The sequence below is a fragment of the Elephantulus edwardii genome, unplaced genomic scaffold (genome assembly GCF_000299155.1).
Source record: "Elephantulus edwardii isolate Elephantulus edwardi_28Jun2011 unplaced genomic scaffold, EleEdw1.0 scaffold00012, whole genome shotgun sequence".
Classification (NCBI taxonomy): domain Eukaryota; kingdom Metazoa; phylum Chordata; class Mammalia; order Macroscelidea; family Macroscelididae; genus Elephantulus; species Elephantulus edwardii.
In genome coordinates this window covers 1,990,900-2,002,586 of record NW_006399762.1, presented here as the reverse complement: position 1 = coordinate 2,002,586, position 11,687 = coordinate 1,990,900, and the positions used below count along the sequence as shown (strand labels likewise).

General features: G+C 34.3%; 1 protein-coding gene across 1 annotated transcript in view; it reads left to right on the top strand.

Moving 5' to 3' along the window:
* The window catches only part of SPATA5 (spermatogenesis associated 5), a 334,732-nt gene that overhangs the window by 129,275 nt on the left and 193,770 nt on the right, over positions 1 to 11,687 (top strand). The window contains exon 15 of the mRNA XM_006881124.1: positions 919 to 1,045. Coding sequence (XP_006881186.1) covers positions 919 to 1,045 — 127 coding nt within the window. The remainder of the gene's footprint in view (positions 1 to 918; positions 1,046 to 11,687) is intronic.

Sequence of the window (11,687 nt, the reverse complement as noted above, 5' to 3'; positions counted from 1 at the left end):
GGATCATTTAACATTCTGCCTAAAGCATCCTTGATTGAAACAACTCGAGGTTTGAATTTGTTCTTCAGTTCCTTGAGCTTAAGAAATGCTGAACGAGTTCGGCCCTTTTGATTTTCCGACTCTAGCTCCTCGCACATTTCATTGTAATATTTTGCTTTGTCATTCCGTGCTAATAGTTCCTGTATTTTCATGGGAAGTTTTAATTGATCTTTGTTTTTTATCAGAAGTTTCCATTTACTTCTTACAAATAAATATTCAGTAAATTTTATGTGTGTTGGACAAACGAAAAAAAGAGTAAGATTTCTTGTGTTGGTGACTTTATAGTTTAGTTGGTCTAAGAACAAAATGACGATAACAATCTCTCTTTGCATATTTTGAGAAAAAATGAAATAATTTTTATGACTATACTTGCTAATTTGCTTTTAATTATTTTAAAATTTAGTAAGAAATGTTCAATTTTTACATGATTTTTAAGTTTAAAATAAACAGTAACGTAATCTAAGCTTAATGTCCATAGGGCTTGTATCGTACTCATTTTTTTAGTTTCTTTCAATCTACTTGTCATATAAGATACCAGTATTGGTCAAATGAAGTAATTTCTTCTGTAGTGGTTATCCATGTTAAATAATACTATATTCTGCTTTCCAGAGCTTAAAAGCTCTGATATCCAATGCTCATTCAGCAGTTTAGTATTAACGAGCAATTAAAAACCATCACAAATGATGGTGAAGGAAAAGAAACTAACAGCTTTGAGGGGGCTTTGTATTTTAGTTATGAATCTCAAATATGAATATTATATTTTACAACATGTCTTCTGTTGTTATCGAGTATATAACCATTTAAAATAATAAAAATATAGACATAACTCTTTCTCACTCATCCCAAAACAGATTTTAAAACGGTATTTTTTAAAATCAGCTCTTCAGGTGCTGGGAATGTAGCAGACCGTGTTTTGGCCCAGCTCTTAACAGAAATGGATGGGATTGAACAATTAAAGGATGTGACTATTTTGGCTGCTACTAACCGCCCGGATAGGATAGATAAGGTAAGACAGAGTTCATTCCAACATTTGAGAGGTTTGTAAAATCATGGACTGTGTCATTTGACTCTAAGGTGGTTTTTGGGTTTTTTTGTTGATTGGTTGTTTTTTGTGTGTTTGTTTTTGCTTTGTCAATTTGCTCTGAATCAGGATTTTCATTTAGAGGATGCTGTGTTAGGATTGAAACATCTTGGGGTCAAAGGAATGAAAAGGACAAAGAAAATCTTCTCCCTGTGTCTATTACTTTAAATTCAGTAGTAATAAAACTAGTAATGGTTAGTTTCTCGTTCCTAGTCTTTAGATCACATACACTTTTAGTCTATTTCTTTAGAGAATTGATGTTCTTGGGGTTTTTTTAGTTTCTAGTTTATAGTTCGGGAGCTCTGGTGGCCAGGTGGTAAGAAGCTACCAGGTGTTCTGTAGGAGAAAGATGGGCAGTCTCTTCCCATACAGTTAGCTGCTGCTGAAAATGCATTGAGCCAGCTTTGGGTTGGTTCCAACTCAACTTCACTTAACAGCATTTTATAATTAGAATTCATTTCACTAATTCTTTTTGATAACTTTTTAGCATTTTTATCCAGATAAACCTAAATGTCTATCTAGTACTAGACAGGAACTATCATCTACAACATTCTAGAAGTCATTGCCTAACAGCTGCTTTCAAAATAATTAGAAGAGAAATAACATGGGTTTCTATTTTATAAGAAAAATTAGTATAGTCTTACATTAGGAAGCTCTGATGGTATAATCCACAGGGGATTGTGCTACTAACACAAAGGTGGTACTTGTCTTGCTGATGTAGAGAGATAAGCAAAGTCCTTCTTTTAACTTACATTCTCAAAATACTGGCTGTAGGATCAACTATTAGTTGTTTCCAACACTGGAAATGAGCTAAGTTGAGATGGTATTATATTGTAAAGGTAAAAAATTCAATTATTTCAATTATTCCTACAGTTTGTTTCTAAATCATAGCTTAATAAAGGGATCCACTAATTTAAAAGTGCTTGGTTGACTCCATGGCACAGAACAGTAACAATATATACTTTATATATATGTGTGTGTTGTTGTTGTATACCATCGAGTCAGAACCAACCCATAGAAATGGAGGTAGGTGGTCAGAACCAACCCATGGCTGACTCTATGGCAAGGGAGTATTAGAAATAAAGTCTGGTAGTCAGCAATGAATATTGAACCCAGTGATTGGTGAAAAGAGATGCAGAAGCATAGGAAGTGGTATGTTTGCCATAGCAGCTATCTATTTATTGGTATGGATATTACTGATAGGAGCCGTTCACCTTTATGAAGCTGGCAGATGTCAGACTTGGCCACCACCCTCATGTCCCGTCATTCCTTTTCTACCCGGATACACAATTTTCTTGATTTTTAAATCATTCAGTGTTCCCTTACTCTGATCATACAATAGCTTAGTGGTTTAGGTATAGGTTTCACATGAGCACAATTAAGTGTCCTGGGATTCCTATTCATATCATTGTTAGCCATAAATTGTTGTGATATTCACAGTTAAATGCATTTGCATAGTCAATAAACCACAGACATATTTCTGGTATTCTTTACTTTCAGCAAAGATATATCTGACATCAGTGATAGCTCTAGTGTTGCAGGCGCTTCTAAATCTAGCTTGAGTTTCTGGCAATTCTTTCAGTGTACTGTTGTAGTTTTTTTGAGTAATCTTCAGAATTTTACTTGCATGTGGTATTAATGATACTTTTAAAAAATTTCCACGTTCTTTTGAATCACATTTCTTGGGAATAGAAAAAATATAGATATCTTCTGGTCAGTTGGGCCAGATAGTTGTCTTCTAGATTTTTTGTCATAGCCTTGTCAGCTTGTCCAGGACTGCATTTGTTTGTAAAAACATGTCAGTTAGTATTCCATCAATTCCTGGGATTTTCTTTTTTTCTATGCTTTCTGACCAGCTTGACTTTCATTTATCACCATTTGTTCTTGATGTTTCTTCCTGAAATATTTCAGTATCAACTAGTTAGTGTAATAACACAAGCCTCTAATAGAGGCTTGTATGCCATCTTAATCCTCTCTCCTTAATACAGTGAATATTTTAGCACAAAAGAAACAGTTAATGGTTGTCTAGCAAAGACACCTGAATGATAACCCTTAGACACACAGATGATAGGGATGACAAGTGAAGATTAATGAAATTTGTGATGTCAAGTTCATACATTATTATGTCCACATTTCCTTAGCATTAGGAAACATTAGAACAGCAAACAACTAAATAATAGATGGTGGCCCCATAATAGTTAAATGCCAAAGGTCTTGGAGTTTATATTGTTTCATGTTAGGCTATTGCTTAATGTTGACCCATTAAAGAAAATATTTGTGCATGTTGTTACCATTTCATACATTTGTGGACTCTTAATGAAGGAAATCGTTGTCTTTTTTCCCCCACCCCCAGGTATAAATCTAGGTTTAAAAAAGTTTAATTTTATTAATATTCTTAATTTAATCCATTTATTATTTCTAATATGGGTGACTAGTACATAAATAATAGCTGTTATTGTGAATGCTAGTATTACATTTATTATTAGGATATAAACCGTGCTTTTATCTGTACTTGATAGCCAATAAATTAGAATTTGTAAAATTCTTTTCTAAGTCACCTGTGTAAAAGATTGTCTCATTGAGGTCAATTTTAGAAATTAATAGAGATTTTGAATGATTCAGAGTTTGAAACTATTTTCTAGTTTCATACTTTTAACACAGAGAAGTGATGAATTGACATTAATTTCTACTGAGTTTTTCTTGGAGTTGCTGTTGTTGTTATGTGCCATCAAGTCACCTATGGCTAATAGTGACCCTGTGTATAACAGCTCTGAACTCTTCTCTGTCCTGAGCCAGCTTTATTTTCTCTGACACACCTGCCCCCATTATCTCAGTCTCTGAGTCAGTCTATCTCATTGAGGGTCCTTCCCTCCTGATTGTCTCTCCATCCTCCCAAGCATACTGTCCCTCTCCAAGGACTGGTCCTTCGTTGCAGCATGTCCAGAGTATGTTAGATGGAGCTTCAGAATCCTTGCCTCCAAAAACAGCCTTTTCCACCCTCTCCAGGTCGAACTTGTTTGTTCTCTTAACAGTCCATAGTATATTCGGTACTCAACTCTAGCACCACAGCTCAAGGCATCAATTCTCCTTCTGTCATTTCTAGTCATTGTCTGGCTTTCTTTTTTTCTTTTAAGTTGTCTAACTATTAAAACAAGCAAAAAGAAAAAGAATAGACAAAATATCTGAGTCAAAAGAGAGTAATTGTTCTACTACATGGTACAACTGTTTAGAGGGACATTCTTACTATAGGTTATACAGCTTTCTGATGCATATTTGTAATTCTCAGGATCAGGTTCACCTTAGTCTCAAGACTGACACTGTTGCTCTTCAGTAGCCTGGAGAGCAGTTATGCTAAATGGGTAAATTAAGGCATAATGTTTTTATTTCACACAGGTTGTAAAGAAATTGCTGGTTTTATGGTTATTTTTGTGTTGTGGAATAAAATTAACATTATTTAGAAATGTCAACAAGTAAGACATGACTTCAGTAAGTGAATCATGTTTTAAAAATATCCCTCTCTCCATGACAAAGCCTATGTATATATTTATGGATGGCTTGTTTACCTAATCTTCCTGTTACAAATGTTATTTTTCTTGACTAAGTCAGAACTGAAAAGTAGGTTGGCTCAGTTGGTATACACTAAAAGTTGAAATGGATAAGAATGCTATACTTTCCCAAAATTATTTAAGGAAAATATAGTTTTAATCTTTAATATTAGTTCATAAATATATAAGAAAGTGTTTGGAGATTTAAAAAATATAATGAAGCCAGAGTTAAGAGACTCCCAATTTCAGCTTTTCTGATCCCTCACATGTTTGCCAATGAATTTGTTTTGGATTCTGGGTTTTTGGTTTTGTGTTTTAAAGTCAATGTTTTTACTTCATTTTCTGTGGCAATAAATGTAAGGATTTTAGCTTTGAAGATGGCAATTGAGAGAGGAGAGTTTAGAGTAAGTAATATGCATATGTGGGTCATATTTAATTGAGATATTATAAATATGATAAAAGGTATCAGTTATCTATAACCTAGGTGGGAGATGTGCCAAATAATTCTTTTTGCACATCCTGTGATCTAAAAATGATTGTAACATAGAAAAATTATGTGATGTTCTAATTTTAACCTTCATAAAAAATTTTTGCCAGGATAAAGCTATCCATTCATGGGATATTATCTATGATTCTGTGGATCATATCAAATTGTGGTTAACATTGAGCAGTATGAGAATCCTGGAATACTTAATTATGCTCAGATGAAACCTTTACCTAACCAAGAAGCTCTTGTCCAAACGGAGCAGAGGAACACTGCATGGTTTGAAATTAGGTAAAGTGTGTGTCAGCGTTGTATTCTTTCTCCATACTTCTTTAATCTGTACACTGAGCAAATCATTCGAGAAGCTGAACTCTATGAAGAAGAATACAGTATCAAGATCAGAGGACGACTCCTTAACATGTTGCTGCACACTTTTAAATTGACAGCCGTGCTTAGAAACACATTTTTTCTTCTTCTATGTATTACCGTCATTTGTGGCATTAACAGGCTTAGGTTATACAAATGGCACACTTTGCTTGCTAAAAGAGGAGGAATTAAATTCTTGCTGCAGGAGATCAAAGAATACAACCTTCAATATGGGTTTTATCTCAGGAAATCAGAAATTCTCACAACTGGACCAATAGGCAATATCTTGATGGATGGATAAAAGATTGAAATTGTCAACAATTTCATCTTACTTGTATCTACAATCAACCTCCTTGGTACCAGCAGTCAAGAGATCAGGAGACATATTGCATTGGACAAATAACTCCCAAGTTACTGAGGAACAATGACATCAGTTTGAAGGTTATGGTGTACCTGATTCAAATAATGATCTTTTTCATTACTTGTTAAGTATTTGATATCTGGAGAATGAGTAAGTATTATGAAGTAAGCAACAAGAATTAATGCCTTTGAGTTGTGGTGCTGGAGAAGAGTGCAAAGTATCACATGGACAGCCAAAATAACAAACAAATATGTCTGAGAAAATGCAGTCACAGTGCTCCGTGGAGGTAAAGATGTTAAAACATCATCACATACTTGGACATATTGCTAGGAGAAGCACTTTCTTGGAGAGGGACATCATCCTTAGAAAAGTAGATCAACAGAAGAGAGGAAAACCTGCAATGAAATGGATTGGCACATTGACTGCTGCAGTGGGCTTAAGTGGTTAGAAATTAGAAGGATGGCACAGGTTAAGACACAATTAAAATCTGTTGTCTCACTGTGAATCTTAGCAGCAGTTAGCAACATGACTTTTGTCACTATAATAACAAAAATGAGTCAGTACTTTTGTGATTATGGGCTTTGAAGTTTGTTGACTATGGTTTATCCTTTTAAGTTTTAGAAGTTTATTGAAATCTTTAATGTGTGCTTCTTCACTCATGAGCCAAAAAGTTTTTATTATAGTAACTTAAATGAATTTAGAGGAAATGAGATTGACAAATACAGCATATGCAAAAGGTCCAGACCGTACCATTATATGTGGAACATGAAATAGTATCCTGAAATTGGAATAGAAATAAACGATAGACTGACGATGGGAGGTAAAGAAATGCAAAAATCTTAATTTCAAATTCTGGCTCTGTTGCTAGCAGTTTATGTATTTGAAATTATTTAGCTTCTTTGGTCCTCTGTTTCATATTTCTAAAAATGTGCTAGATAAATCTCAATATATCATTCATTTCTACTATTCCCTTTTTTTGGTAATCTAGGTAGTAATATAGAGATTCAGAATGCTGCAAAAAAGGATGCTATGTACCTGTACTTTTTCTTCTTGAAAGGGGTAAAAAAAAAGCAAACCCACAAACGTCTTACAAAGCAAGTGAATGATATCCAGGTGTGCAAAAGTGACTTTTCTTCCTAACCACGTGATTATCACAAAAGGGAGAAAGGCTGTAAATCAGCCTTAAGGCTACTTTTACATAATAAAAACCCAAATTGACAGTTCATTTGAAGAACACCTTAACTTTTTTACTTAAAATTTATTGCTCTTTTAAAAAGGCAAACTTGCTTAGCTGCATATTTTCTCTTTTCACAGATGTCTGATCAGCATATAATATTTTGGTTTTATTTAGAAGTCTATGAATTTTTTTAAAAACCTGTCAAGAATATAAAGATAATTTTAATTTAGAACAGAAATGTCTAACTAAATGATTAAAACTAAGTCATTTCTAAATTTAAAAGAGGGTCTTTTATTTATTGTTATTTCTACTAGGGTATCATATTTGGGAACAAATGGCAGAATAACCAAGAGCTCAACTTAAAGTTACATGTTGGATGTTCAAAAATCATTAATAGATGGACTAATTTTGTGATCATTTTTTTTAAAGTATATGGAGAGTGTACACAATGCCTAAGTGACATTTTGGATCTTGACATTGTGTAGGTCTGATTTTATGTATATGTATATACTTATTTTTGTTTGGGTTGAGTGGAAAATCTGGTAAGGTGTCATAAAAGAAAACTCACTTTCTTTGAGATACATTTTGCCTAATTTGAAATACATATTTACATATTAATGTACAACATTAGAAAACATGAACAGTATAAACTTTTTTAATATCTTACTGGTATATTTGTTAGAAGATAAGTTGAAAAATTAATCTTAGGTTTTATAAATTTCATATTCTCTATTTGACAATTTTAAAATGCAATCCTCTATTTTGACACAAGATGGTGATGCTTACCTGACATGTTTGCTAAGGAAAGGTGTTTTTAGAGCCTCCTACCTGCTGTAGCCAGTGGATGTTAAGAGGAACTCTGCTTAACAAACTGTAATTGAAATGTATGGTTGTATTTGCCCTACATTTGTAAATGTCAAATGGATGTTGACTGAAAGCAGAGAATACCAGAAAAATATCTGTTAGTGTTTTATTGACTGTGCAAAGGCATTTGTCTCTGTGGATCATAAAAAACTATAGCCAACATTGAGAAGAATGGGAATTTTAGCACCCTTAAAATGCTCTTCTGTGCCTAGGCAAGAAGCGCTGTATCCTAAAAGCTGTGCTGAGCAAACACTTTGAGAACTGGGCTTTATGAAATCATTTGATAATTGGACGTTAGGAAGAAGAATGTGGCCTCATGATGAGAGGAAGTGTCATCAACAACCTGGTATGGCTTTGCTTGTGTCATAGGCATAAGGGAGAAAGATTTGAAATGCCTGCTGCAGACGATCAAAGACTACATCCTTCAATATGGATTACATCTGAACATGAAGAAAGTAAAAATCTTCACCACTCAGTCAGTAGGCAAACTCATGATAGCTGGAAAAAAGATTGAAGTTGTCAGCAATTTCATCTTATTCAGATCCATAATCTATACCTTTTGTTCTACCAGTCAATAAATAAAAAAGACGTGTTGCATTGGGAATGTCTGCACTCAGGGACATTTCCAGAGTACTAAAGAACAATGATGCCAGTTAAAAGATTAAGGTGCACCTGATCCAATATATGATCTTTTCACTCATCTGCTGTGGCTCTGAGACCTAGACAATTAATAAGGATGATGGAAGCAGAATTGATGCATTTGAGTTGTGGTTTTAGAGAAAGAATACAGAATGTCCCGTGGGGTGCCAAAAGAAAATATTTTAGAGGGACATGCTCACCAAGTTGTGAAAAGAAATCTGGAGGATAGATACTTGGCCAACTAACTGGGAGAGGTCCATACTTATTCCCATTCCAAAAAAAAGGTGACCTGATAGAGTGTGGAAATTGTCCAACAGCTATCACTGATACCACACACTAACAAAATCCTGCTGAAGATTATCCAGAAATGACTGGCACAGTACATTGACTGACAACTACCACAAATACAAGTTGGGTTTAGAAAAGGTTGTGACACTAGAGCCATTATTACCAATGTCAGAGGGATCTTGGGGAGGAAGCAGAGAGTACCAGAAGGATATCCATGTTTCATTGATTATGCAAAGGCATTTGACTGTGTGAATCACAAGAAATTGTAGCTAACCTTGAGGGAAGTGGAAATCCCAGAACATTTAATTGTGCTTTTGTGAAACCTATACTTGGACCAGGAAGCAGTTCTCAGAACAGAGCAGGGAAACACCGCATGGTTCAGAATCAGAAAAGGAGTGTGTCAGAGATGTATACTGTCCCCATACCTTTTCAATCTGTATGCAGAACAGATCATTCAGGAAGCAGGGATTTATGAGTAGGAATGTGGCATCAGGATTGGAGAAAGACACATCACCTACCTCCTATGTGAAGATGACACAACCTTGCTTGCTGAAATTGAAGACAACCTGAAGCGCTTGCTGAAGAAGGTCAAGGACTGTAGTCATCAATATGGATTGAAGCTCAATATCAAGAAGACAAAGATTCTTTTGGCAGCACTATGATAGATGGAGAAGAGATTGAGCTTGTTTGCAATTACAGTTTTCTAGGCTCTGCAGTCAACATTCTTAAAATCAACGCTAGTAGTCAGGAAATCAAAAGACAAATCGCATTGGGCAAATCTGCTGCCAGGGATCTCTCCAGACTGCTGAAAAGCAACGATGTCAGCCTAGAGACTAAGGTGTACTAATCCAGGCCATGGTCTTCTCAATTATTTGTTATGCTTCAGAGAGCTGGACAATGTCTAAGAATGACAGAGAAGAATAGATGCTTTTGAGTTGTGGTGCTTGAGAAGAGCCTTGAACACACCATGGACTGCCAAGAAAACAAACAGGTCTATGTTGGAGAGGGTGAAACCAAGTCTTTCTTTGCTCACCTTTCTTCTTCCAGGCAACTGGTGGATTTGAACTGCCCACCTTGGGTTGGCAGCATAGTTCCCTGCCCAGATTTCCCTACTATCATATACAGTTTACTTAATTGCTATATTTCATCTTTCTCTCTATGCTGAAGTGTAAATTCCATGAAGTTTCATCTGCCTTTTTCACTGTTGTATGCCAGAAAACTGGAAAACTTAGTAGTAGTAGTAGTAGAGAAAAGAAGGGAGGAAGCTTTATTGGTAAGGAGTTGTGATTTTAACCAAAATGTCTGACATTTCTTGCAGTTCAAATCTGCCACTGGCTCAGCAAGAGAAAGCTGTATAGCTTTCTCTTGTACCCATTTCAGCCTCTGAAATATGAGTTTGTTTTGGCAGTTTTTCGTATTTTCATATATCAGCTGTGATCTCTGGTAACAAATGTAATTATAATGACTGAGCTAAATTGTTAGTATTGTTTGTTTTAGATGTTTTTCAGTGAGAAAAGTAGTATTTTCTTTGTTTTTATCTCCTCCTGTTAACAGGAGATATACACGTGAGGTGTTTTTTCTAAAGCAATATATACTTAAGAATATTTTAGGTAGCTCAGTAATATATGGAATGAAACATGTGTGTCAAGATTAAAATTATTTTAACTACCTTTATGGCTTTAGAAAGTAATATGTTTCATAGTTTAATTACTGCAAATATAATTAAGAATAATTTCTCGTCATAGTTCTTTTTCTTTTGATTATATTCCTGGCTATGTTTTGATGATAGTTTATTGCTCTGTCTACATCGTTTGCAAAATTGGTAAAGAGAACAGTATTCTGCAGCCGAGTTTCCTTGAGTTGATATTTCACATTCACATTTGTGACCTAAACCCTTAAGACAGTGAACAAAACCAAATGTTCTCTCATAAGCAGCAAGAAGTTTTTCATGCAAAAAAAGGATAAAAATATTGTCTAAATGAAATTATAATGTATGACTGGATAGGTGGATCTAGAGAAAATGTATATTACATGCCTTTATATATTTTATTACATTAGGGGTTTTATTTTTTAAGTAACATTGGAAGAAAAAAGTAGAATAAAATATAGAATTTATTATATAAAAAGTCAGACAAATCTACAAATGCTACTTTTTTGGAGGATCACAGTTAATGTAGCATTTATTTGAGCATCTAAAACATCCACGTCCTAATCAGCGTGCTTTTGGAAACTCGCTGAACATTAGAGAAATGACAATAGTTATAGAACAGGGTTCAGATCTTTTGTTCATAGAATCGCTATGAGTTGTGCTCAACTCAGCTCACACTTAACAACAACAACAATAATAGCATGGCAGGCACTGTACTCTGATTTTTATATATATTATGTGTTTTTCTCCTAACCATCTGGTAAATAGCATTTCTATTTACCTATGGATATGAGAAAACAGTTGTTTGCTGTAGTCTTTGTTCTAATACATGAGGAATTAGAATTTTAAGGTAGGATTACTTTATCTTATTTTATTCTTTATTCTACATTTTTCATTTATTGCCATTCTTTACTATCCAGTATTTTCCATATCTACACTTCATTTAAAAATTCTACCATTAATAAAATTTAAGTTGTTTACAAATTTTAAATTTCATGCTTTAGGTTAATCCAGAAGAACTTAAAATCATAAAATGGTATACAATAGAAAATGTTTTGCTCAATGTAGGGACTGGTACACAGAGGGATTAAAATTTTTTTTAAGTTACAGCTATTGTTTTATAACTTTATGCTAATAATTCCCTATTTTACCTCTCCCAAATTCTTAAAACTTTGTAGACTTGTAACTATATATC